The 26,115-nt window shown below is 48.4% G+C and overlaps 1 protein-coding gene across 2 annotated transcripts in view; it reads left to right on the top strand.

Annotated features, from left to right (window-relative positions):
* ATP9B (ATPase phospholipid transporting 9B (putative)) overlaps nt 1-26,115 on the top strand; it is a 3,609,114-nt gene that overhangs the window by 1,164,511 nt on the left and 2,418,488 nt on the right. For both annotated transcript variants that reach the window (XM_069620656.1, XM_069620655.1), the window contains exon 9: nt 9,428-9,508. In XM_069620656.1, coding sequence (XP_069476757.1) covers nt 9,428-9,508 — 81 coding nt within the window. The remainder of the gene's footprint in view (nt 1-9,427; nt 9,509-26,115) is intronic.

Here is a 26,115-nt window from a genome sequence, read left to right as displayed (position 1 = left end):
CCTATCGTGGGCTGCTGGTTGCCTTTGGTCATATGTGGGTTGCAGTGTCACCAACCCCCTTCAGGGACTCTCTGGAGTCCAACCACCCACCTCCCTTTCCTCTGTACCGTATCGTCCGCGTACCTGGATGTGGGTGGCTTCCTTAGGGACTGGTTGCAGTGACTCCCTTGACTTTGGAGCTGCACCCTCGCTTTTGGTGCCTCTCCGGCGGCAGTCTGTCGCTTCTTCTTCTTCGCCCATGAGAATGGATGCATCGTAAGGTTCAGTCTCCTACACTCAGAGAATCTGGTTCATCAGGCGTCCTGCTGCCTGGGCTCAGCAGCGCTTCGCTGGCTCTAGGATTCATCTGCCAACCGCTTATTGGACATGGGCCTGCCTCCATATATGATTCGCCCTGCTTCATGGCAAATCCCTGCCAGCACGCGGGCTTGCTTAGGTTTACTGCTCCTCCCCTGCAGGTACGATCCTGCTTCCTTTTGAGTTCCCCTGTGTAGCAAAAGAGGAAACAGGATTGGTTACTCATTTATTAGACCGGGTCCAATGAAGTGGGGTCAGTAGCCGATATGGTTCACTATTAAAGGGAAGTGTAACCATATCCATGTTTAGGACTGCCCTATCCTCTAAGGGGGACCGCCCCCAGTGAGATCCCACTTGCCTTGTCCCTTAGGGAGCGTCTTGCGTAGTGGGCTCACCTCCCTATCCCCAAAGGGAGTGGCTCCCCCTTGAGGCGAAGGAACACATTCCCTGGATTTGTCAAATCAGATCCAGCAAGCTGGGGAATGCACATGGTCTCCCATTGATGAGAATATATTCAACCTGGTGCTCACCTAAGCCAGGCCTCCGATCACATAGCCAGCAAACACACACCGGTTTTGGCAGCCAGCTATGCTTGCCCTAAAAACCACCAAACACATTGGCCCACCAACAATTAATGTAGAATTGGAACTGTAGAGCACTTTAAACCAGTCTACATCAGATTAAACTCAAATTATGAGTGGACCGCATAGACAAAGGGGTGGCCCAAGATAAAATGGCCAGGGGAAAGGCTTTAAATAATGCAGTAGTACGCTTATTGCTACCGTGCAGGTGCACTGGGCTACTGTTGCAGTAAGTGACTATACCCATTTGTATTTTATTTATTTATATAGCACACCAGGCCCAAGGGCAACCGGGCACATTATTTAGTTACAGGCATGGTAAAAAAGCATTAGAGTGGATTATGCAAATATACAAATTATACAACAAGTAATTACAGGCATGGTAAGATAATGCAGTTGAATGAGATATACATAAAAAAGGTCATTTATACAGGGAGATATATAATGTGAGAGAGCAGGTAATGGCAGTGAGCCAGTGACGCGGTTGTAGAGATCATAGGCATTATGAGCTAGGAATCATAGCAAGTCCTGGGCAGACAACCAGGCTGAAGCTTTGCGCTTGAAGGCCGGGAACGAAGTTTCTGCTCTTAGTGGGTTAGGTAGCGAAATCCACAGCTTGGCTGCTAGGACTGGGAAGCTGCGTCCACCAGATCTCTGCAAGTTGAAGCGTGGGACAGAGAGACAGTTGGTTTGGGCACTTCTGAGTGGTCTCGCAGTGGTGTGTAGTGCGAATCTACTGGCTAGGTAGCTAGGGGCTTGGTTGGCGAGGCTTTTGTGTGAAAGAGCAAATGCTTTGAGGGAGACTCTTTGGGAGACTGAGAGCCAGAGAAGGCTTCGCCTGGAGTCAGAAATGTGGAGGTTCCTAGGAATATTGAGCGCCGCTCTGATGGCGTTATTTTGGATGATTTGAAATTTATTCATATTGCATTGGTTGGTCCCTAGATAGAGAGCATTGCAATAATCAATTTTGGATAGGACCAATGTCCTGGCTAGTGTGGTACAGTTGGCTGGAGAGAGGAAGGGGCGGCAAGCTGTGATGAGCTTGCAGGTGTATGGAGCCGATGATGATACTTCGTTGGTTTGTCTGGAAAGGGAAAGAGTGGAATCAATGTAGACACCAAGCGTTTTTGTGTCCTTGGCCACTTTGGTGCTGTTACCATCAATGGTGAAGGCTTTAAACGAAGGGTCAAGTTTGTTAAGTCTTTGGTGGGAGCCAAAGATGATGAGCTCCGTCTTGTCGTCATTTAAGCACAGTTCGTGTTAGGCCATCCAGGCCTGGATAACTTGATAAATGGCGTTGATGGCGAGTGACTCGGTTTTGTGGTCACCTGTGATGGGGATAAGTATCAGGGTGTCATCAGCGTAGTTGGTATACGTAACACCCAGAAGATCCAAAATGTCAAATAGAGGTTTTGTGACTACATTGTAGAGTGTCGGGGAGACACAGGATCCTTGAGGCACTCCACAAGTGGCTGGGGAGGGTTCTGCGGTGGCGGTAGGGGAGAAGACTTGCATCAATTTATTATCCAAGAATGAGGTGATCCAGGCTGAAAACTAAATCACAGCTACAGCCAAACTAATCCAAAAAAACCTTTCGGGGTGATGGGATCACCTTCAGGCCAAAATAGGGTGCTTTAAAAGCACCCCTGCCAGCCATTTAGGATAGTAAGGTCAGTACACCTGAGAAAGGGTTGCATTGTTTGGGTGACCTTGGTAGAAGACCCTGTGACAACACAACAATATTTGGAAAAAGTAAGTAAGCCAGCAAAATGTTTGGAAGGACCTACAAGGTTAGGGAGCCAGAATGTCTGATACAGAGACTGGTAAGTGGAGACCTTGGATCAGGAGGGGAAACAGTTTGCTGGATGGTGAGAAAAACACAGTCTGACAAAAGCCCTAAGCATGATTAAAGGGGTGGGGTGGGGGGGGTGGGTATATACTTGCTGGGAGGAGTGTTTTACCCAATATAGTTCAGTTCCGGCAGGGCTACCTTGCCAGAGGGCGTGAGTGGCAGTGTGGAGCCATATCTCTGACGACCCAGAAAGGCAACTTGTCACAAAAGCAGGTAAATATCTGATCCACCAGATTCCCTAATCCATGGGATAGGAAATATTTGTAGAGAGGTTTTTCAAAAAGCGTCATTGCACCGGAGAAGCCAAGAAACATGCTGGTGGTTGTATCCAAGACATGGTACTTTTTGAGCCTGCTGGAAGCTGTAATATCCCTGAGACTTGTGTGTTAGATTAGGGAAACCTGATTTGGGCGGGTGGTCCTTCGCTTTAAGCACATCAATCCTGTACTTTCTAGCACAGTTATGCCTTTTATGGTTTAGGTGAAACCCCTAGTCTCTGTCTGCATTCATACAAACGTATCCTGTTGCATATAAAGGAGTCAAACCTCCTGTCTGTCCGTTGTGCTCTATTGGTTCTTTGTCACAAGTCTGGGGTGATAGTGCAACAATTAGTACATGATTATTAGTGTTGAAGGGTGGGATGTGTCACAATTGCGCTCCTTTCACTTCATTTATTTGTCACAGAAATGGGGCATGTGTACAATGGTGGATAGCAATACAATTGATCTTGGCAGGAATTAGTGCTACTACGAACATCAAACAGTAACGGATTGAAACCTATGATTTGTTTGTAACCAATTGCAATTTCTCTCGTCATCTTCGATTGTATCATTTTTAGTCCACCCATACCAATACAGGAGGATACCAGGCTGGATTGATCCCCTAGGTGATAGGACCAATGTAGATTTGGATATGGATGCCCCCTTTTTTAGTGCGCCTCCTTAAAAGAATCTCCTTAAGGGGTATTCCCAAGCTTGGTCTCTTGTTCATTGTTTAGTTATTTTATAAAGAGGAAACCTGTACACCAGAGGAGCACCATGATGCTGGGTTCCTAAAACAAGGGTTGATTAAGAGAACATCATAAAATGTCATTAAAGGTGCAAGAAGAAGATTGGTGAAAAAAGATCATTTTAAGTGTATATGGAATGTGAGGGGGATTATTCTTGTCACACAGAGACACTGATATGTCCCACAGGATGGGAATTTGAACTAAGAAAGACGTCATACTAAATTTCTTGTGAAAATTGGGGACTTTTAAAAGTTACTGTTTAGTTGAGCGCAGATTGCATTGTGACTTGTAATGTGAGCCCTTTCGGACAAAGGATCTTAAATTTGATCAGTTTCTCCACCGGTAGCCAGTGAAAGAGGACTTTCAAATTTGAGTATAACTCGGTCTGCCCTATTTTGAATTCATTGCAACCAAGATAAACCGAGATTCAGTAATCCTGGTTTGCTGAAACATAAATGTTCAGAAGACTCAAAAATCGATGAGTGAAGAAGTGATGTAGCAATGTAGTTGAGTGCAAAGGGTGTGAGAGACATTTGTTTGTGGAGCTAAGGTTAGATAATTGTCCACCTGGCTTCCAGATTATGGAATATACTGAGGGGTTATGCCTATGCCACCTCATGAAATATGTCTGGGTTTGCTTGTTTAACTGTGCAGATGGAACATGGCATTGAAGTTTGCACTAGCCTGTTTCTGTTGATGGCAGGATCAACACTGATTTGCACAATGAATGCAAGTCACCTGTGCAGTTGCCAGTGGTTATGATTAATTCAAAGTTTCCAGCCATCATTAAAAAAATATATGTATAGACCTTTGGGTTACACAATTTCCAATGTATAACCAGGAAGTCGGGCAACTGCCCCGATACCCTGAAAAGTGCTTATGGGTAATGCATTGCAGAGGGCACGGAGCTATGATTTTTAGGGTCACTAGGAGCAGTGCATGGACTGGAGAAAAGGAACAATTACCATTAAAAGCCTCCCTTTTTAATTTCAGAATATCTCGTGGTGCGGCCCCGGGCCGTAGCTGCATCTGTCCTTGGGGCCGACTCTGCCAGATACTGATCATTTTCAGGCGGAAAATGCACTTGGATTACAGCCATGCATGCATGCATGCATGCTGTCATGATAGGGTTATGTGAGAAACCTGAAGGTGTCTCCCTGACTTGTCCCCGGGGATATTTCATCCAGGTGGCCAGGACATAGCCATCGCTATCGGTATCCAAGTCCTCGGGTTGACCAGTGAGGGAGGATCACCTGGATGAGGGGGTCATCGGGGAGTGGAAGCGGGACACCGACGAGTGACATGCGGTATCCCTCTTCTTCTAACACCTTTTCCCCAGCCTACCACGTAGGATACTCAGAAACTCTACCCCCTCACCCTTTTCCGACGCAAACACTTTTGCACATTACGAAAGACAACTAACACCAGACATTTGTACCTGACATGTCCCAACACAAGGGTCATGCAGTTGACCAGAATCTCACACACCTGATGGCCCTTTCCCTTCCCCACAGGGATAAAAGGTAAAGCACGAGAGCACATTTCGAGCAAGGCAGACCGAGATAGCTATCCAAGCACGGCAGTTCAAGAGGAGGAGAATGGCGGTGAGAACCGAAGGGGCGACCACGAGAGAAGCGACCTTGCCCTTTCTGACCCAGACCCGAGAAGCCTCAGTGGAAGGAAGCATAAGACCGCGAACAATAGCCAAAGTGTGTTGCAGCTGATGTCAACGGTACACGGAGCATGCCTATGCTGCTTAGCAGGACAGAGGGAGGCACCTTCTACCGGGGTACCGTCCTTGACGCCAGGTACAAGTAAAGCCAAGTGGTTCATCGCAGCCAGTGAGTCGAGGGGAGAAATGAAAGTCGCAAAGTGTCAAATTAAGAAAAGTACAAAGAACTGTGAACATTGAGGGAAAACCAGCTGCAGAGTGGTCCGGCACCATGTGGGTGCTCACTCGAGAGATTCTGGTTGATATGGCGTTTGTTGAACTTCCGATACTAGAAGGCCTAGGAGAGCTGCAAGGAAAAGATCAGTAGTCATACAGGGGTTTAGCAAAACCCCCTGTTCAGTTGAAAGTCTTTGACCTGCATGTAATTGGAAAGTTAAGGGAGGTGAATCCTGCATAGTGAATTCAAGAGAAAGAACTGTGTGAAAGGAAAGAATTGGAGAATTGGTAAGAGTGAACCCGATAGAGGGATGCCGAAAGAACAGGGCAAAGCCTGAAGTCCCAATGAACAGTGTGTTGACGAAAGTGAACCCGGCAGAGGGATGTCGACAGCGAACTGTTGAAAAAGACATTAAGACTTGAGAATGTCACAGGTGAGATTGTTCTGAAAAGTAGTTGTGAACCCGATGGAGGGAGGCTGAGGTTTGAGAGGGGTCTGGGCCTGGAAGAGGCTACCCAGGTGTGAAATCTGTTAGGAAGAATCACATGCAGTACCCTTTGGGAACACTACATGCAATTAAGACTACAAGTGTCAGTACAATTTCACCTTTAGTACATGCCTGTACTACACAGTTATGTGGTAGCAGTGGCTGAGCAGCCAAACTTATCTCAAGAGTTGAGAGAGCAGTAGAACAAGTTACACAAAGGACCAACAAATACAGTGGTTCAAACAAACACTCAAGGTTTCTTGGTAAAAGAATATACATTTATTTACACAGTCAGTTTGAAAACATTCCACTAGAAAGAGCAGCCCAATATCATATATTAATATACTACAAATACACAACCAATAAGTTACTGAACAAGTACAGCTCCCCTGAAGTGGGAGCAAAATGGCACTTCAGTTACTTTAGAAAGGGGTAAAAAGACAAGGTTATCAGAATCAATAGCACAAATACTTTTATAGGCAGGGCAAAGGGTTTCAGTTAACTACAACCAACGATTCAGTTCATAGTCTTGGGCCAAAATCAATGGTTCAGAGTCTTTGTATAGGATAGCACAGTTCTGATAGTAACGGTTAAGTCTTTGCCATGGATCTTAGAAGAATGTTTAGGGAAGGACAAGCCTTCGAAGTCGGGGAAAGTTTTACAAACTTTCACCGTGGCTGAAAAGATTTCTGGACCGCGTTTGCACAGTACCTTTTTAAAGTGAAGAAGAGCTGTAGCTGAGGCAGGTGTTCCTGGCAGTTCAAGCAGATCTCGCTGTTCCTGAGCTTCAGGCGTGGGGACAAGAAGGACGACGTCAGGAGGTTCCTGCACTGCCCAGGGAAGAGGCCACAAACTTGGCAAAATGTCGGTTTTAGGTGCGAGTGCCTTAAAGACCACAAACTGGTATCCTTCTCACTGGCTATCCGGTTTTCCACAGCACTCAGCAGAATATTTGACCAGGAGGGGACGGTGTCCAGGCGGCTTATGAGTTGGTTGTTCCCACCAAACTCAAGGGAAGAAGTTAACCTTTAAGGGCTTCTCTGTCGATGGAGTTTCAGGCAATTGGGACCTGCAGCAGGGCTTCACCGGTCGTCCAGGATTTGCAGCACTTCTCTTCTGTCAGCTCGTCTTTGGTTCTTTCGTTCCAGTGGTCGACTCTGCTTTCCAAGTCCCAGGGACCTGCTTTTAAACAGTTTCCCCCATTCATTCCAGCCTTGTTGTCACTCACACAGCAGGGTGGCTGTCCTTGCCAGACAGCCAGCCGGCTAATCACGCCAGAGTGAATTCAGGTCTCCTAGGAGACTAAGCACAGGGAGTTTCGGGCACCTCGCTCACATCCTGTCCATCCCAGACACTCAGGCGCAAGATGAGGGCTTCAGCACTGAGGCCCGCCAAAGGCCAACGAACAAAGGGACCAAACCTGGTTTGGCGCGCAGAGACAAACACAAGAAGGACCTTTCCTAAAAGAAATAGCGAAAAAAGTTGTCCGAGTCTGTTTTTACAGATAGGTCTCGGGCGCCATATTGAAAAACATGGCTGACCCGATTTTTAGCTACCGTTGTTCGCAGTCGGGAAAAATCATGGTAGTTTGATCTAAACCACTGCCACTAGCCATTTAAAGTAGGAAAGGGTAATAATTGACTGTTACATGAGTGTTTTGACGCAGGAGATGCTAGGCAAGCCCTCCAGCACTCTATAGGAGGATGGTGTGTGCTGGGTCTGTAAATTTAAAGAGACTAGTAAAGTCAGTTTAACTTTACATGCTCTGGGAGACAGTAGTCAGTCCCAGAGAAGGTATTTAAACCTTGGGAAGTCTGAAAGTCATCCCTGTGTCTCTTGACTGAGGGTGATATGCGACGCACAGAAAAAGATGACGCCTATGGAGTTGTGTTAAAACTCCATAACCAAAGAAAACAAAAGTAAAACACACATCAAAATTCATGGAAGAGTGGGGAAAAAAGGCTCACACTCTTCCCAAGTAAAAAAATAAAATCTTAGAAATCCAGCAAAGTTGCTGGGGGGTCTCAAAAGGTAAGGGAAATTAGCACATTTTGAGAATTCTCCCTTAAAAACATATGGAAAATAACTTTTGTTTATTTTTTCGAAAACATCAGGTCCCCAGAGACAAGAGACTTTTTGTACAAAAGAGACTTAACCACTGACGGTGCTGATATCTGAGAGCAGGACTGTTGTTTCGTGCTGGGAAAGTTCGAGCATGTACTGTGCTCAGAAGTCACACCTTGTCCCGTGCTCAAAACGTGGGGATGGAAGTCCCCCGGCTAAAGCATCCTGACTTATCATTTGTGAACACTTCTTTCTTTCCAGAGAACCTTATCCAACACTCCTTTATATTTAGCATAAGGATTGGCAATAGTTCTTTCTTAGTATAGGCCCTTTTATTTGACAAGACGCCACTAGAACTGCCTTATTATTATTTGATGGTCGTAGCTTTCTCCCATCTTAGATTTAGGTTTAGATTAGGCCTTTTTCCAACCCACATATACAGTTTAATAAACACCCTTGAACTGTGATCACGTGTCTATCTTTACTGTTGCCACCATGAGTTCATTACAGTATCAATAGAAATCTTTTTTTTATGGCAGGTCAGGTTAGATAAAGTTCATCAAGGTGTAGGAGCCCCTCTGCCGAGAACGAACATGGGTCAAATTTCTCCCACTCAGGAGGGTTTACAACCACGTTTTGGCTAACTCCATCCTTCACAGAGGAGAAATATCACTTTGCATATCAGTATGGTCCCACTCACAAAGGTAGTCCAGCAACTAAATGCTAGGCAATTCTCCTCTGAACAAGAGTACCATCAGCAACCCCAGACATGCAAGTGGATATTTCTCCTCTGTGAAGGGTGCAGTGAGGTAAAATGTGGTTATAGACCCTCCTGAGAGGAAGAAATTCCATAGAACAGGCTATTTGTCCCATGTTAGAAAATTGAAAAGGAGTGTGGAAGCCCCACACACCTGTCTGGGGCTCCCACACTCCTTTTCAATTTTGTAACACTTTGGATTACCCTTGGTTACTTAGGGTAACCCTGACGAGGACCCCTTACTCACTGTGCCTTAGAGAGGCTCAGCTTCACCTCACTCAGGAGGCCCAACAAGGCTGAAACATGTATCTGGGGTTGCTGATGGTACTCTTGTTCGGAGGAGCCAGCCTCATATTTCATATTTTATTTGGAAGCAATAACAATTAGACACTAGGGGCTATTAATGGGACATAGAAATGCAAGTTACTATGACTGTCTGAATTTCATCTTTCTTATGCCGCACTGTATAATCAAACTCTCTTCTATTGCAGGATCTTTTTTCAATCAATGCATACGTTTACGCCCAGAAGCCACAACTGGATATTCACAGCTTTGAGGGTAACTTTACCAGGGTGAGTCAATTTTATTTCCTTCTTAAAACAAAACTGGAATATGAAATACCTTTTCAGAGGGCTCAAATTAGGTGATGCCTATGAGTCATAGGAAATCGTTCTTCCTGCTGAGAAGCAGGCAGCTTTTTGGGCAGGGCTAATGGATGCAGAATATATAGCCTAGGACTACCTGCAAGCCACTGTACACCACATAGACCCGGCTACTCGAGGTATGTCTGTTGGAGTGGACACGCTTAGAATGGCATGGGTGTGCTCATCACACTTCACACAAGATGTTTAGGACAAGTGTTCGATTGAAATTTTAAGGGGGCAGAGCTCTTCCAGGGATAAGGAGCAGATCAAGAAAAAAATGTCCACTACTAGGGTCAAGCCCTTAGCGGTCCTGACCAAACAACCTTCGAAGTCCACACCTTCCCAAGAGGAGGCGAAACAGAAATGACGCTCAAGGGTGTCACTGGTCTCAAAGTGGTACAGGCTATCCCTTTTTATTATTCACCTGCCTTGATTCAAGCAGGTTTCAGATGTTCTAATTTAAGAGGTGCACAAACCTTTGGAGATGTAAACTCTGGACTATGCTCCAATAATCCAGCAGGGCCAGAGGTTTTATTCCAGGCTCTTTATGCTATATAAATAAACGCTCATATCATATCCCACTATTAAAAAAAGGCACGCCTGAGTCCGGTTTGGACCTCTCCACCCTCAACCTATTTCTTCCCTCTGAGAAAACCAAGAAGACCACCCCTGCTCACAACCATTGTTCCATCAATCAAGGAGACTAGCAATGTGCAGAGGACCTGAAGGACGCAGACCTACATGTTCCAATTGGCCATTTTCGGTGCTTTTCATTGGGAGATGCATATCAGCAATTCCAGGTCTTGCCCTTTGGGCTGAACGTAGCCCCCAGACATTTTACCAAGCTGATGGCAGCAGCTGGAGCGCACCTGTGTCATTCAAGTGTTCATAGTCACTAGTACCTAGATGACTAGATTATCAGAGCAGCCATAGAGAGGAAAGTGAGGATTGATTTAACTAGCCTTCTGGGACTAGTGTACTGTTGAGAGCTATTGTGAATTTTGAAAAGTCCAATTTTCAGCCCATGCAAAATGAGGTCTTCCTTGGATTACAGTGGAATTCTGGCCTGGGGAAAAGTCCCTGACCCAGGACAGTGTCATGGACATTCATGAGACGGTGGCAGAGTTCCTAACTCAAGGCAGGGAATCTATGTGATGGTTCCCCCTCCTGCTCAATCTGATGGCGGTTGGTGTCCTTGCGGTTCTACACGCTCGCCTTCAGATGAGGAAGATTCAATAACATCTGGGAGAACACTGGAACTAGGCTTCAGACACACAGTCAACACTGATACCAGTTCCAAAGATACTCCACCCAAACCTACTCTTGCGATCCCTGGAAGGAAATCTTATGGCAGGAGGCCCATTTGCAGAAAGCCACAAGACGGTAGTGACCACCTTGTGGCTGCTTTCCGCAAATTCATTTGGGGGGGTGTGGGCTACATTAAGGCAGAATTCTGTCCTGTCGTCACAAGAAGAACACATCAATAATTTAGAACTCGGAGCTATCCACCTGAAGCCTCTGGCATATCTGTCGTCTTTGAAGCACACAACAGTTAGTCCCCATTCAGACAGTCAACATGGCTTGTATGTTCTATATAAACAGGTCAATGGAAGAAAACTTTCAGTCTTTTACGGCTGGAAAATTGCATTTCACTGAAAGCCATTCACCTGCCAGGCATACAGAACGGAGGCAGACCTGAGCATATTGTGTAGAATCCCACACATGGGAACTTTACCACTTGTGAGGAGTCAGAAATGAGTCCCTTCTGATCCCCCCCTCCCCCTTCCCTGCCCCCTGTGATTCCCCCATGCAGCAGGTTCTCATTGAGTCTGCAGAGTTCAAACTTGGGTATCCCCCTTTTTCGTGATTAGCTGTTCCCTCCCCCTTTTTCCCTTACCCTCCTTGCTTCATCCTAATGCCCTTCTTTTCCCTCCTCCTTTCCCAGCCTCACCCCCTCCTTCCCTCTTACCCTCACAGATTAATTGCTCTTCATGCTGTTTTATTGGTTTGATTCATGTTTTGTAAATTGCTTCTACTGTTAAAAATATGTTATGTACTTTGTTGTTATAATGTACAGCGCTTTGGATTAAAGCGCTATATAAACACAATAAATACAATACAATAGAGGTCTGCATTAATTCTGCACTTCTCAGTCTACCAAACCTGTTGGCTGACCATGTAAGTGTCTAGGGTCAGTCTATTTCAAGGCCATGGCCTGAGTCTTGTATATTTCCTTCCCCCAAGACCTCCCCGGGATCAAACAGGGCATGGCATTATAATCATTTTAACCCCTCTTAGTACCCTTATTTCTCAAAGAAGGGAAGCCCCGATCCCTCAATTTTAGACCGGGTCTCATCCAACACATGAGTAAGGTATTCCATGTTATAGATCGCCCTTAAATTTGCCACCCATTTCTTTTCCAGTGGCATACAGGGATCTTTCCGCAATTGGGCCAAACAGCATCTAGCAGCATGTAATCTGCAGCATGTGCCCCCTTCAACCTCTTCCTCCTTTTTTAACTACAATCCAAAAAGGAGGAGGCATGGGGAAAGATCCCTGTGGATCCCACCCACCCCCTTAATCCATGAGAGGACCTCCCTCCGGTATGAGTGCACTTCGGGGTAGCCCCACCACATGTGTTTGTAAGCACTGTTCACCTCTTTACACTTCCAGCAATGTGGATCGTACCCTTTATGCATCTTTGCTATCCTGGCCGGAGGGCCGGGGGGGTTAGTACTACCTGTGTATCAGTTTTGTTGCTTGGTGCCTATACTGTAGGTGTCACAAGTCTCTCCCCTTCTCACCTGTTTTTCCTGTTTGCTTGCGACCTGCTTTTGTGACTTCTTACGCACGATCTGGGATTTGTATAAGCCCGTGCGCGGGTATTCGGATTCCAGCGTGCTTCGTTCAGATTGTCCAGGACGGAACCAGGAAGGGATCAATGTCCGCGCACAGAGGCACGGAAGCCGTGACTCGAGCGCGGGCGAAAATCCAGGAAAGTTCGGTAAAGTTTGAAGGATGAAAGGAAAGGAGGAGGAATCAAGGAACCGGGAAATGGAATTCAGGAAATTAGCCCCGAGCGAACTTCGGCAGCACACGTCCAGCTACGGCGAGCAGTAGCGTTGAGGCGCGCAGAGCCGTGTCTGTTTAGTAGTGTGCCGAGCGTGGAATGTAAAGGCTGGCAAGCTGCATTTCATATTCAACGGCCATGTTGGGAGGGTTACTGCATTCAGTGCTCTATGGGTCAGGGACCACAAGGTCCAAAAAGGACGCAGGCGACGGTTCATGCCAGCATGCCTCTTCTGAAGCCCAGCTCCTCTGGGTTTGCCTGGATGGATAAGGTGGTATCTTCGAATCAGCCTGGGGGCATTCATGTTTGATATGGGTTCCCAGGTGCGCTCACTAGGTGGATATCCTTTCCATTCGACCAGATATTGCAGCTGACCACGTCGATACCTAGAGTCACAAATTCTGGAGACCTCGTATTCGAGTTGGTCATTGACAATCACTGGAGTAGATCTTGGAGCAGTTCGAGGGGGTTGAACATATGGCTTCAACAGAGAAGTATGGAAGACTGGGTGGATCCTTTTCCATGATTCTGGTAGTCGGAGCCGAAAGGCCACTGGATTGACGATTTCTTTTATAGAAAAGGGACCGTAATACCTGGGAGCCAATTTATTTGGTCGTAGGTGACGTGGGAGGAGTTTTGAGAATAACCAGACCTTATCGCCTTTTGAATAGGAAGGTCCTGGTCTTCTTTTGGAGTCAACATAATGTTTAACATCTCTTCGGACCCTTTCTAGGTTTTATTTAGCTTCTTTGTGCACATTAATTAGTGTTTCAATCCAGGAATCAACCGTAGGAACTGGGGTTGGATGTGGAAGAATGGACTGTAGGATGAAATCCTTGACTAAAGAAAAAGGGACTGGTTTTGATAGCTGAATGATCCGAATTGTTGTATGCGAATTCAGCCACAGGTATTAAGAGTGACCAATCATCCTGGACCTTGGTGGCGAAGCAAAGTGTTCCAGAGTTTGATTTAGTCGCTCACTAGCTCCATTGGTCTGTGGATGATAACCCGAAGACAAGGCACACTGGATTCCCAGTATACGACATAACTGTTTCCAGAACTGGGATATGTACTGGGGCCCTCTATCAGAAATTATCTTGGAAGGTAGCCCATGAAGCTGGAATATGTGTCCCAGGAAAATTCCAGCAAGTTCAGATGAGGATGGCAGTTTGTATTAAGGTGTAAAATGAGCCATATGAGTGAAAAAATCAAGGGTAACCATTATAGTTGTGTAGCCCTTGGAATAGGGTAGTTCCACGATGAAATCCGTGGCGATGATTTCCCAGAGTCTTGTTGGTATTGCCGGTTGGAGCAGGAGACCTGCTGGTCTTTTGTTATCATGTTTGTTCTGAATGCAGACCGCACATGTCTGGATATGGATCTTGATATCATCCTTCATCTTTGGCCACCAAAACTGTCTTTGTATTAGATGGAGAGTGTTGGTGATGCCACAGTGTCCTGAATGGAAAGTATCATGACATAGGCTTGTGATTTTTTTGTCTCATTCCAGGAGTGGGAATGACCAAGCGATTGTCCTTGAACAGGTATCCGTCCTTTGTTTTGAGATTCCATCGATTGTTTCTCTTAAACTCCTTCCAAGGTTCAGAGGACTGGGTTTGAATTCGAATATCCTCCAGGAGGGTAATTGCTTGGGCAACAAATATTGTGTGGGGAAACATCTTAGGAAAGGTCCGATCCTCAAGGGGTTCATAGTCAGGACGCCTGTATAAGGCATCAGCTATAATGTTGTGTGTTCCAGGGAAGTGATGGATTTGGAATTGGTATTGGGCAAAAAAGAAGGCCCAGCGGGCTTGGCGACTTTTTCTACATTCTACGGATTGTAGTACTTGGAGATTCCGATGGTCTGTGCGGACTTGAATCGGGTGTATGGCTCCCAGAAGGAGATGACGCCAATCAGTGAAGGCCTGGCGGATGGCTAACAATTCATTCTCCAGGACGGAATACTGGGTTTCACTGGGAGTCAAGGTGCGGGAGAGATGGGCGATGGGGTGTTCTAGTTTGTCTCCAAGTTCCTGTTTCCGGACTGCCCCAGTGGCGTAGTTGGAAGCATCGGTTTCGACAATGAAGTGTCTGTCAGTGTCAGGTTGAGCAAGGATGGGAACTTGTGTGAACTCCGACTTTAATCGTTGAAATGCTGAATCTTGGGCCGACGTCCACTGAAAGGGGGTGTCCTTTTTTAACAATGTAACAATAGGATGAACAATCTCCGAAAATGCTGGAATAAACTTTCTGTAGAAGTTAGCAAGCCCCAGGAAGGATTGAATTTGCTTTACGCTAGTGGAAACAGGCCAAGATAGAATGGAATCAACCTTCGAATAGTCCATTCCAATCCCCTTTTGGCTAAGAACAAATCCGAGATAGTGAACAGTAGATATGTGAAAAAGGCATTTCTCGGGTTTGGCCAGGAGTTTGTTCCCGTAGACGTTGTAAGACTGCCCTTACGTGCTCTTCATGTTCTTGATGGTCCTTGGAGTAGATCAGTATGTCGTCTAGATATACAATGACGAAGAGGAACAGCATATCAGAAAATACCCGATCCATAAAGCGTTGGAAGACTGCTGGGGCATTAGCAAGTCCAAAGGGCATAACTAGATATTCAAAATGGCCGAAGGGTGTTCTAAAAGCGGTCTTCTATTCGTCGCCTTCCTTTATACGAATAAGATGGTAAGCGCCCCTGAGGTCTAGTTTTGTGAAGATGACAGCACCTCTGACGGCTTCCAGGATGTCTGAGATGAGAGGCAATGGATAACGGTCCTTAAGAGTACATTGGTAAGGCCACGGTAATCGAGACATGGTGTAAGCTCCTTGGAATCCTTCTTGGGAACAAAAAATAGGGAGGCGCCCGCCGGGGACTTGGATGGTCGAATAGTTCAGTTTTCCAGATTGGTATCCAGGTATTCCCAGAGGGCCCTTTTTTCAGGTTCTGACAAGATAAACATTCTTCCAAACGGAATTACTGCTGAAGGTTTGCTATCAATGGCACAATCTTCGGTTCTGTGGAGCGGTAGAGCCTGAACTATGGCTGTTGAGAACATATCTTTGTACGCCTGATAAGCCCTGGGAATTTGGATGACGTTAGAGACGGTGACTGGTATTTGTTGATTTTCTTGGAAGTCTTCAGAGGGCTTTGGTAAGGTGTTCAAGGACAAACAGTGGGACATACACTGTTCCAAACCAAGAAATAGAGAGCCTGCTGCCCAATTGATATAAGGATCGTGCTTCTGTAAGTAACCAGGGCATGCCTAAAACCATTGGATAGTGGGCAGATCTTATAATATCAAATGTAACCCTCTCTTGATGGTGGTTTATGGAGAGAAAAAGCTCCTTGGTTTGAAGTGTTCTGGGTCCGGAAGACAGGGGTCTTCCATTGATTGCTTCAACAGGTTTCATAGTCTCTCGTGTTTCGCATTGAATGTGATGAGGTGTGACCCAATCATGATCTATGAATATGCCCATGGCTCCGCAATCCACTAATGCAAGGATGGGGTAGGATTCTTTCTTGGAAGGCGATAGAAAGGCCTGTAGAATCACAAGGTTATTTTGTCCAGGAGAGTTCAAGGAAGGACTTGATGTGGAGCAGACATCATTCTCCCGAAACTGTGCCCCATCTAGGATCGGGAGCTGGTGTTTCCCGAACGCCGTGGAGGAGCAATAGGGCACTCTCTGACAAGATGTTTATCGGAGGCGCAATACATGCAGAGACCATTGTGAATACGGCGCATCCTTTCTTGTGGGGTAATGGGTCCACGGAATGCCCCCAGTCGCATGGGTTCTGGATCTGAGGTCAGAGAAACTGCGGGTTCTGGGCTAGAAGGGTGGTCTATGACAGCATTTTGAAATGATGATTTCGACTTCTTTTTCTCCGCCTTTCTTTCCTGGATTCGAAAATCAATTTTCAAGGAAAGGTCCAAGAGGGCCTGGAAGGAATTAGGGTGAGCTACCCTGGCTAGCTCGTCCTTTATTTCTTCATTCAAGCCTCTGCGAAAGAGAGTGAAGCTAGCCTCTTGGGACCAATCAGCTTGCTTCATAAGTTGTTTGAAATGGATGACATAGGTAAGCATATCCTGGGATCCTTGTCGAAAATCAAGTAGACGTTCTTGAGCACTGCAAACCTGCTCAGGATGATCAAACATGGCCTTTAGGGCTTCCATGAATCCATTTTAATCATCCAGGAGGGCGTTGCCCGAATTGACTAGGGGAGTTGCCCAGGTTAATGCGTTGCCAGTGAGGTGCGATATCATAAACCCCATCTTTGCTCTAGGGGTGGAAAAGTAGTAGGGCTTGAAGGTGAAATGCACCAAGCATGAATCAAGGAAGGCATGAAGGGTCTTTGGAGAGCCATCATATTTGTCCACCACTCCTCCCAATAACACACTTTCCTTGGTAGCAGAATCACAAGACAATACCAGTTGCTTTAAGGCACCGTTCTCAGCTTTAAGGTTTTGAACTTCTGTGGTGAGTTCCAGCATGCCTTGCATGAGATCTTGAACCGTGGCTTCCATCCTTGTATCCGTATCGATTTTTAGGCGTCTCAATCTATCACAAGTCTCTCCCCTTCTCACCTGTTTATCCTGTTTGCTTGCGACCTGCTTTTGTGACTTCTTTCGCAAGGTCCGGGATTTGTATAAGCCTGTGCGTGGGTCTTCGGATTCCAGCGTGCTTCGTTCAGATTGTCCAGGAAGGAACAATGTCCACGCGCTGAGGCACGGAAGCCGAAATCCAGGAAGGTTCGGTAAAGTTTGAAGGATGAAAGGAAAGGAGGAGGAATCAAGTAACCGGGAAATAGAATCCAGGAAATTAGCCCAGAGCGAGATCCGGCAGCACACGTCCAGCTACGACGAGCAGTAGCGTTGAGACGCGCAGAGCCGCGGGGGTGTGTCTGTTTAGTAGTGCGCCGAGCGTGGAACGTAAAGGCTGGCAAGCTGCATTTCCTATTCGACGGACATGTTGGGAAGGTTACTGCATTCAGTACTCTATGGGTCAGGGACCACGAGGTCCAGAAAGGACGCAGGCGACGGTTCATGACAGCAGAGAGATCGTTGACCGTCCCACCCTTCTATGATCTGTGTCCATAATGCATCCTCAATGTCTCTCCCCAGGTCCGCCCCCCCCACCTGACCCAGGCCGGGAGTGAGTCCCTTGGCTCCACCAGCAGAATTATCTTGTATAGTCCTGCAATGAGTCCCTTGGTACCCCTCCCTGTTAGCAGGAGCCGTTCGAAGACCGTCAACTCCCTTAGTTCTCCCCCCACCGGAGGTCCGTTAGGACACCATTCAGATGCAGGTATCGGAAGGGTGACAGTCCACCCACGTTTAGAAACCTCTTCCAGTCTATTCAGCGGGAGAAAGGTGCCTCACTCCCACATTTGCCTGGCTCTAGAGAGCTCGCCCCTCATACCAGAGTTGGAATGCCAATGGTTCCTCTTATCTCATCCCTCAGAGGGGAGGCCCATATGCAATTCAAAGGCGATGGCCAGGAGGTGAGCCATCTGTTCCTCCCTTCCATATAGCCCACAGGATTCCCAGCTCCGGGTGGAGCAGAACCCTTCGCGTGACAGGGCTCTGGGCACCCACAACCATTCTCCCAGTGAAACTGGGGCTAGTATCGCATTGTCCGTTGGTACCCACCATTTTTCAGAGAGCGGGTTCAAGTGATCCACCATGACCCGAAACTGGGCTGCTTTATTGTAGGTCTCTAGGTCTGGGATTCCCACCTCCCCTCTTGTCCCTTGGCAGGGTTAAGGTCCTGTAGGCCAGCCTCCGCTTTGCTCCTGCCCAGAGAAATTTTAGCATAACCTTCTTCAACTCGGCAAAAAAGGCCTGCGGGATCATGACCGATAGCATCTGGAATAGAAACAAAAATGTAGGTAATACCACCATCTTAATAGCGTTCAGGCGCGCCATCCAAGAGAGCCCCAGTCTCGCCCACCTCTCCATGTCTTTCTCCCGGCCGCCCACAACAGGAGGAAGTTCCTGAGGAAAAAATCACCGTAATTACGTGTTACCTGGATTCCCAAATACCTAAAGGAGGAGTCCTGAACCCGAAACTGTAGTTTCCCAATGTATCCCACCTCTGCCTCCAACAGGCCCCCCCCCACTTTAAAGGCTACCGACTTCTCCAGATTAGCTTTGAAGCTGGAGAGCTCCCCATATTGCGTCAAGCTTTCCAACATGTGAGGCACAGATCGTTTGGGCTCTGTAATATAAAGCTGGGCATCCTCTGCTGAGAGACCGATCTTGCACTCCATCTCCCCCATCTGTACCCTCTATATTCAGCCGTCTTCCCGAACCTCTGCCACCCACGGCTCCATAACCAGTGCATATAGCAGCGGGGAGAGAGGGCACCACTGTCCCGTGCCCCCGCTGCAGTGTAAAGGCCTGCGATACACTTCCATTAACCACTACTATAGCCGTTGGGCTGGAGTATAGGGCCGCCATCCACCCCGTTCACCTCGGGCCCATCCCCATGGTTGCTAAGACCTCCCCCATAAAGGACCAACTCACCTGGTCAAAGGCATTCTCAGCATTTAGGGCCAGCGGCAGGACCCCCATTCCCCACTGCCTCAGCATTAAGAATATGAAGCGTCTTGCGCATGTTGTCGGCTCCCTGTCTATGCATCACAAAACCCACCTGGTGTGGGTGAATGCGTCACGGGATGCAGGATTCCAAGCGTGATGCGAGGATCCTGGTGAACATTTTTACATTGACATTCAGCAGAGATATCGGCCTATACGAGGCACAGCTGGTTGGGTCCTTCCCTGGCTTCGGGATGATCATAATCAATGCCTGGAGGAACGTCTGGGGAATCGTAGCCTCTCCCACGATCGAATTAGACAACTTCACCAGCGATGTAGCGAGTAGGGACTGATATTGCTTATAGCAGTCAGCTGTGAACCCGTACTCCCCTGGGGTCTTCCCCACCTACAGTATCTGGATCGCCAGCAGCACTTCTTCCTGCGTCACCTCTTCTTCCAGGTCCACCTCCTCTGCCCCCATCAGCTTGGGTAGCCGGCGGTCTGCTAGATACTCCCTCAACTTCTCCACTGGTCTGGAATAGAGCTTTTGATAGTATACCGCGAACCGGGAAAATATTTCATCCCCTGTAGTCCTTCTACTCCCATCTGCACCCTGTATTCCGCCTATTCTCCTTTCCGCCCTGCACCCCCTCACTATGTTTGCCAGAAGTGTACGCACCTTGTCTCCCCTTTCATAGTACCTTTGCTTCGTGAACCTCATCTTCTTTACCACCTCCCCTATGAATGCCGTGTGGAACTTCTGTCTTTTGTCCCACATCTCACCCAGGAGTGCTCCCTTATAGGCCCCCTTAGTGAGGAGATGCGACCGTAACACTTTCAATTCCCCCCTGAGCCTGGCCTCAATCAACCCCCTCTCCCTCTTCTTCAGCGCACCTTCAGCTATGAGAAGGTCCCGGAATGTGACTTTGGAAGCTTCCCAGACCATTGTCATACTTGTCTCCCCGTTATCGTTAGCCTCAAAGTATGCCTGTACCGCCTTCCCAATACAGTCCCGGAAGACCCTGTCTCTCAGCAAAGTGTCTTTGCACCTCCAGCGGAATTGCTACTCAGGGCTTCTTTTCTTCCATTCCGCTTCCACCAACTCATGATCAGACCAAGTAATTGCCTCAACCATGGGTGCGCCAATCTTGGCCTCCCTGACGGGAAGTGTCCACGCCATACATAAGCCCAGTAATGGTCGTGCAGGAGGTTCTTGAAGGCAGTGTTCTCTGGGCCCACTACTTTCAGACCTTTGTCCGTAGCCGACCACCAGTCAGTCTAGTGCTGGATCCACCACCAGGCTGACATCCCCCAGCCCAGTACCGTGGCTCCCTCTGCCCAACCCTCCAGGAACTCAAAGAACTGGCGCAGGAAACCCATCTATCCGATGTTAGGAGCATATAAGGTAGCCAAGGTAATTTGCGCTTCCCCATAGAAACCCTTTATCCCTAGAAATCGACCCCTGAACCCCCTTTTAACCTGTATCTATGTCATCTTGAAGGCTGTTCTCAGTATGATACCCACTCCTTCCTTCTTGAGATCCCTGTGTGAGGCGCAATATTTTTTAAATCAATTTCTTTCCCTTGAATAGCCGATTCCGCCCCCTTTTTATGGTGAGTCTCTTGCAGGAAGAGAATCGCCAAGTGCTGTTTATGAAACATCTTGCTCTTGCTCGTGAGGGATCTTGTTTTGGGAGTTTAGTCCTTTAACATTTAGCGTGGCAACACAAATCTCTGGCATAGCCTTTCCTTACCCTACTCCTGACACCCTGAATATCACTCAAGAGGTAACCCCTCATGACTCCTCCCAAGACTCGCTGCATGAAACGCCTCCCCCTTCGTCCCCACCCCCTCCTAAACCCCAAACTGAGGCATCTGACTGTGTGCCACACCTATCGAACCACCAGGAATGCTGTCCCCTGCCCATGTCACAGCATTTGTCATCTTCACTGTCACCTACGTCCCTGGTCCCTTTCCTGTGCCCTGCCCTCCCCCGGCATACCCCATGTTACTCAACAAAACATCCCCATATTCGAACAATAATAGTGAAAGGAACAGTCCCCCACCAACTTCTACCAATTTACACCTCTCATATCTCCCCCCGCTGCCCCCATTGTGCTCGTGAGCCTATCCAACCTACCCGCGAACAATGGGTGTCGCAAACCCCACCAAACCAAACAGATTTTCTCCCCACGGCCCCCTCCCCCAAATCCCCTCTGGGTAAACTCCCCCTGGGGGCTAATGTACAGGATATATGGGACTCGAAATCGGGCCCCATCGCCCCCTCAGAGCAATTTAACAGTGGGCCAAGTGGTCCATGTCCCTCATGTCACTTCCCTTCTGGGAGAGAGGGTGTTCAGTTTCTGAGAAACTTCCTGGCCCCCTGCATTCTCTGACACCCTTGCTCTGTGTGGGCCACAAATCTCTCACCGCTCTGATAATCCTTCTTCTCCTTTAAGAGTGGCCCCATGGAGATTCCAAGATGACCGCCGTCTAGGGTAGACGCGCGCCTCCGAGCGCCATCCCAGCGGGAAAACTAACAGTGTCAAAAGCGGCCCTAAGAAGCTGAAAGCGAGTCCCTCCACAACCGATATACTCGTAAGGAGTATCATATCTCACTGAGCTCAATCCTGACCGAAATCGGACAAGGAATAGGCAGCGGTGTGCCCCAAAACAGAGAAAAAGGCGCAGCGGAGCCCCGCTGGTGGAGGAGGAGCAGCCCGAGGGATCTGGCTGGTGCCCGCTGGAGGTGAGACGGCCCCCCCCTCGCGGGCTTTCTGGGAACCGTCCCAGCACAATCAGGCCGTGGGGTGACCCAGCGTCTCGGCCCCGGCGCCTCTGCGCCTGGGCTCGGGCTGGGGGCGGCGGGGCTCTGCAGCGGCCCTGGAGATCTCTGGAAGTGGGTGGGCCGAGGTGGGGACAGGGAGAGCAAGTCGACACCAGGCAACCCAGGCTCGATTACCAGCATTGTGGACCCATCCCGGCCATCAAGCGGGAAGCCGGGAGGCAGCCCGTAAAGAAAGGTGCAAACACCTGTGGGGGAGAGAGGCCCCCAGCACAGCGACAGAACGCGGCCGGAGCAGAGCGAGGCCGGGCTGGAGGTAACGAGAGGAGAAGACCTGGAACAGCAGTAAGTGCGCACATAAGCAGCCACGCGTAGGTCCCAGAGGGAGACGGTGCAGATCCGGAAAAGGGGAGCAGAGCTGTGCCCGATAGACCCCCCCACCCCTTCAGCCACACAGAGGGTCGGAGGGGAGAGCTTGGGCTGAAATAGCAGCCAGTATTCAGGAAGCAACCCAGAGGTGACAACTGTGTTAGTTTGAGCAGGGCCCCCCAAGGGACATCATAGCCCCAACGGGAGACAGAAGAAGAGTGCAGACTGGGCCCAACAGAAGCCCACCACAATCCACACCTAACCCACGAACAGTAAGCGGGAGAGAGGAGGGGTGCGGTACAGAGGCGGGCTACCTCGGGCCCGCTTTGAGATGCCCCAGGACTCTCCGGCAGCCTCACACCGGAAATCATCATCATCATCATCATCAGCAGCAGCACATATGCGATAGTGGGAACCTGACAGCTAAAAAGTACCCGAGAGCACAGAAGACCAAAAAATATAGCATCAACAGCAGGTCGGTAGGAGCCCTCAGGGGAAATCGCTCAAGCCTGCTGGACAAGCCCTACTGTAGGTGAAACAGATCTAGAGGCAGTAAGTGGAAGACCTCCGGATCTGGCGCTGTCGCCACTCAGCAAAGGAACTCGCATAAGGGCACACGGGAAAGGAACTTGTCCCACAATAGATGTCTCACCCGAAAGATAGGCACGCACCGCTCGTCACTGACAACTCCAGAGTGGCGAGTGCCCAGCGAGAACTACATAACCATAGCAGCGAACCCAGGGTGCCCATCCAGGGACTAGACAGATAAGCCTTCTGAGAGGTGATGAAACCCTGCACCCATATGTGGAGCAATTAACAAGAACCGGAACACAATGCCCACACTGGAATGGGGCACCCACAATACAGGGCCCCCCACAACGCCCAGACCGCGATAGTCAAATCGCAAGAACCCTCAATCCCAATAAAGCCTGCCAAGGTCCCCCCCACCCCCTTGAGAAAGAAACATATGCCAAGAACCAAGTCCAAGGACGTCCCGTACAGAGCCCAAAACACACAGTTGGAACACTGTTGGAGATGGAATCGGACAAAGGAACCCCAGGGCGAGACAACAGGAGAGCATGACTCCCAGCAGTCTACGGAAACATCTACAAAGATGGCACTGAATAAAGAGGACCTCAAAGAATGCCTCCAGGGAATGGAGAACCGTATGATGGAGTCCCTCCAGCACCAACTAAAGAAAATAAGGGAGGAACTTCGCTCTTCAATACAGGAAGTGAAAAGGGACATTACAGACCTAGGAGAGAGAGTAGACACAGCAGAAGCGGCACTCTCAGAAATCGCTGAAGACTCAAAACAGACCTGCGTACTCCTGGAACAGATTGCTAGGGCTACGCATGACCTGGAACTTCAAACAGAGGACCTGGAAAACAGATCCCGGAGATACAACATTAGAGTTAAGGGCCTGGCGGAGTCAATTGGCGACAAAGATCTGAAAGAGACAATGCAGACATGCTTCAGTAGCCTCCTGCCAGGCGCCCAACCAGAGGATATACTTATAGATGGAGTGCACAGAGTTGGTCCCCCCAAAAAAGAGCCGGGAGCCAGACCTAGGGATGTCCTACTGGCAATGACCTCCTACACGTTGAAGGAGGATCTCCTCCATGCAGCAATAAACCTACAACTGGTTACCATCAATGGGGCCCGATGTCCAGCTGTTCCAAGATCTGGCCCTATCCACCTTACATAAAAGAAGACTAATGGCTCCGGTCACAAAGGCGCTAAGAACGAAGCAGATCACCTACAGATGGGCATACCCCTTTGACCTGCAGTTTGCCTGGGAGGGCAAACAGCGTATTACCACTTGTGAGGAAGTAGTGACACTCCTATGCCGAAGAGGAACAGCACCCGGACTCAATTCCTACCCGCAGCCTCAGAAGTGGAAACCCCAGACAGTGGGAATGGTCATCACCCCCACCAAGAAGCGTGGCGCAGAAGGGAAAGGGAGAAGCCACCAACCGAAATGACCCCGGTCACCTGGAGGGACCAAGCCATAAAGAATTGAGAAAAGCGGAGTGCGACTCCGGGACAAATGAAGGACAAATACGTGAAACATGTCAGAAGACGGCACTACACTCGGACGGAGCGAAGAGACAAACCATTTTGGAACCAATGCAGGACAGACACAGGTCCTAGCGGAGCACAAGATGGAGGAGAGGTGATACCCACCGGGGGGAAGGAAAGTTACAAAGTTATTCAAGTTTGGGAAACAGCATGGACCAGTATAGGCAAGAAGGAAAGGGAGAATTGATGGGAAAAGGCACGCCGGAAGGCAAAAGATCACAGACACAACCTAGATGGCTGAATAGAACCCAGTCTCACTCAATGTGCAAGGCCTAAATTCGCCAGTCAAACGTCGATCTATCCTGACAAGGCTCATAGACGTGCAGGCTTCAATAGCCTTCCTGCAGGAAACACACCTCCTCCCTGAGGATGAAGGAAGACTGAAACATAGGGCGTTCCCCTGCCAGTACTTTGCCTCGGGGGGGGAGGGGGAGAGGAAGACCAATGGGGTTGCCATACTGATCTTTAGAAAACAGGCGATACACAGGGACCCGGAGGGGAGATACCTAATACTAAAGGGGATGATACAGGAACAACTATACATGCTAACTGCAATCTACGCCCCGAATGAGCGACACGACTTATTCCTGAGGGATGTACTAAAAACTCTGGGAGGCTGGTGTGAAGGTCAGATAATAGTTGGAGCCGACTTTAATTGTGTCATGGATCCCGCATTGGATAAAACTCTTCCACCCACTGCAGCAGATGCAAAAAAAGGCAGGTGTTAGGCAAACTCTTTAGAGACCTGGGAGTGATAGAGACATAATGAAGGTTCTTTCACGGTCAACAGAGAGAATTCACCCATTACTCAGCAGTCCATAAGGGGTACTCAAGAATCGACATGGTGCTGGTGTCATCCACCCTGATCCCGTGCATTAGTAAAGTGGAAATAGAGGTCCAATACGTGTCGGACCATGCTCCAGTCATGGTACAAATGGAGATGGCCTGAACCATCCATAAAAGCCGTAGGCCCTGGAGATTGAACGAGATGATCTTGAAGGATCTGGCCCTTAGAGCGCACATGGAGGAGACGATTCAGGATTACTTCCAGGAAAATGATAACGGGAAGACAAACTGGGGGGTAATTTGGGATGCCGGGAAGGCAGTGATCCGGGGCAAATTTATCTCACAAGCGACAGCGTACACGAGGGAAAGGGGACTCATTAAAAAGAATCTGGAAACAGCACTAAATGCAGCAGAAACTCAACACAAGGCTAGGCAATCCGAAAAAACACTCAGAGCGGTCCAGAGAGCAAGAGCCCAGGAGCCCAGGTAGAAGCACACGTAGCAGAACACACAGCACAAGCACTAATTAACACCAAACAGACATGTTATGTCCAGGGTAGCAAAGTAAACCGGTTCCTAGCGGCCAAACTCTGCAAAAAAAACTCCTGCAATTACATAGCTCACCTTTTGCGTCTTTTAATTGAACTATGCGCAACGTAGAAGGGGAAACTTGAGATAATGGAAAGATTCCATCAGGGACTGTTAGAAAGTGAACATCTAAACCACCAGACACAAAGAGAGTATATCTCGGGGATTTCCCCCCCCCCCCACAGATTACAAAGGAGGATAACGACGCTCTGCATGCCCCCATATCTGCACAAGAAATGAGTGAATCCATACCATCAATGCCCCTCAACAAAGCCATGGGCACGATGGACTCGGAAGCGGATACTACAAAACATTCCGCA

This window comes from Ambystoma mexicanum, chromosome 5q, assembly GCF_040938575.1.
Source record: "Ambystoma mexicanum isolate Mex_15411 chromosome 5q, UKY_AmexF1_1, whole genome shotgun sequence".
Taxonomy (NCBI): domain Eukaryota; kingdom Metazoa; phylum Chordata; class Amphibia; order Caudata; family Ambystomatidae; genus Ambystoma; species Ambystoma mexicanum.
This window is presented reverse-complemented; position numbering and strand designations above follow the sequence as displayed.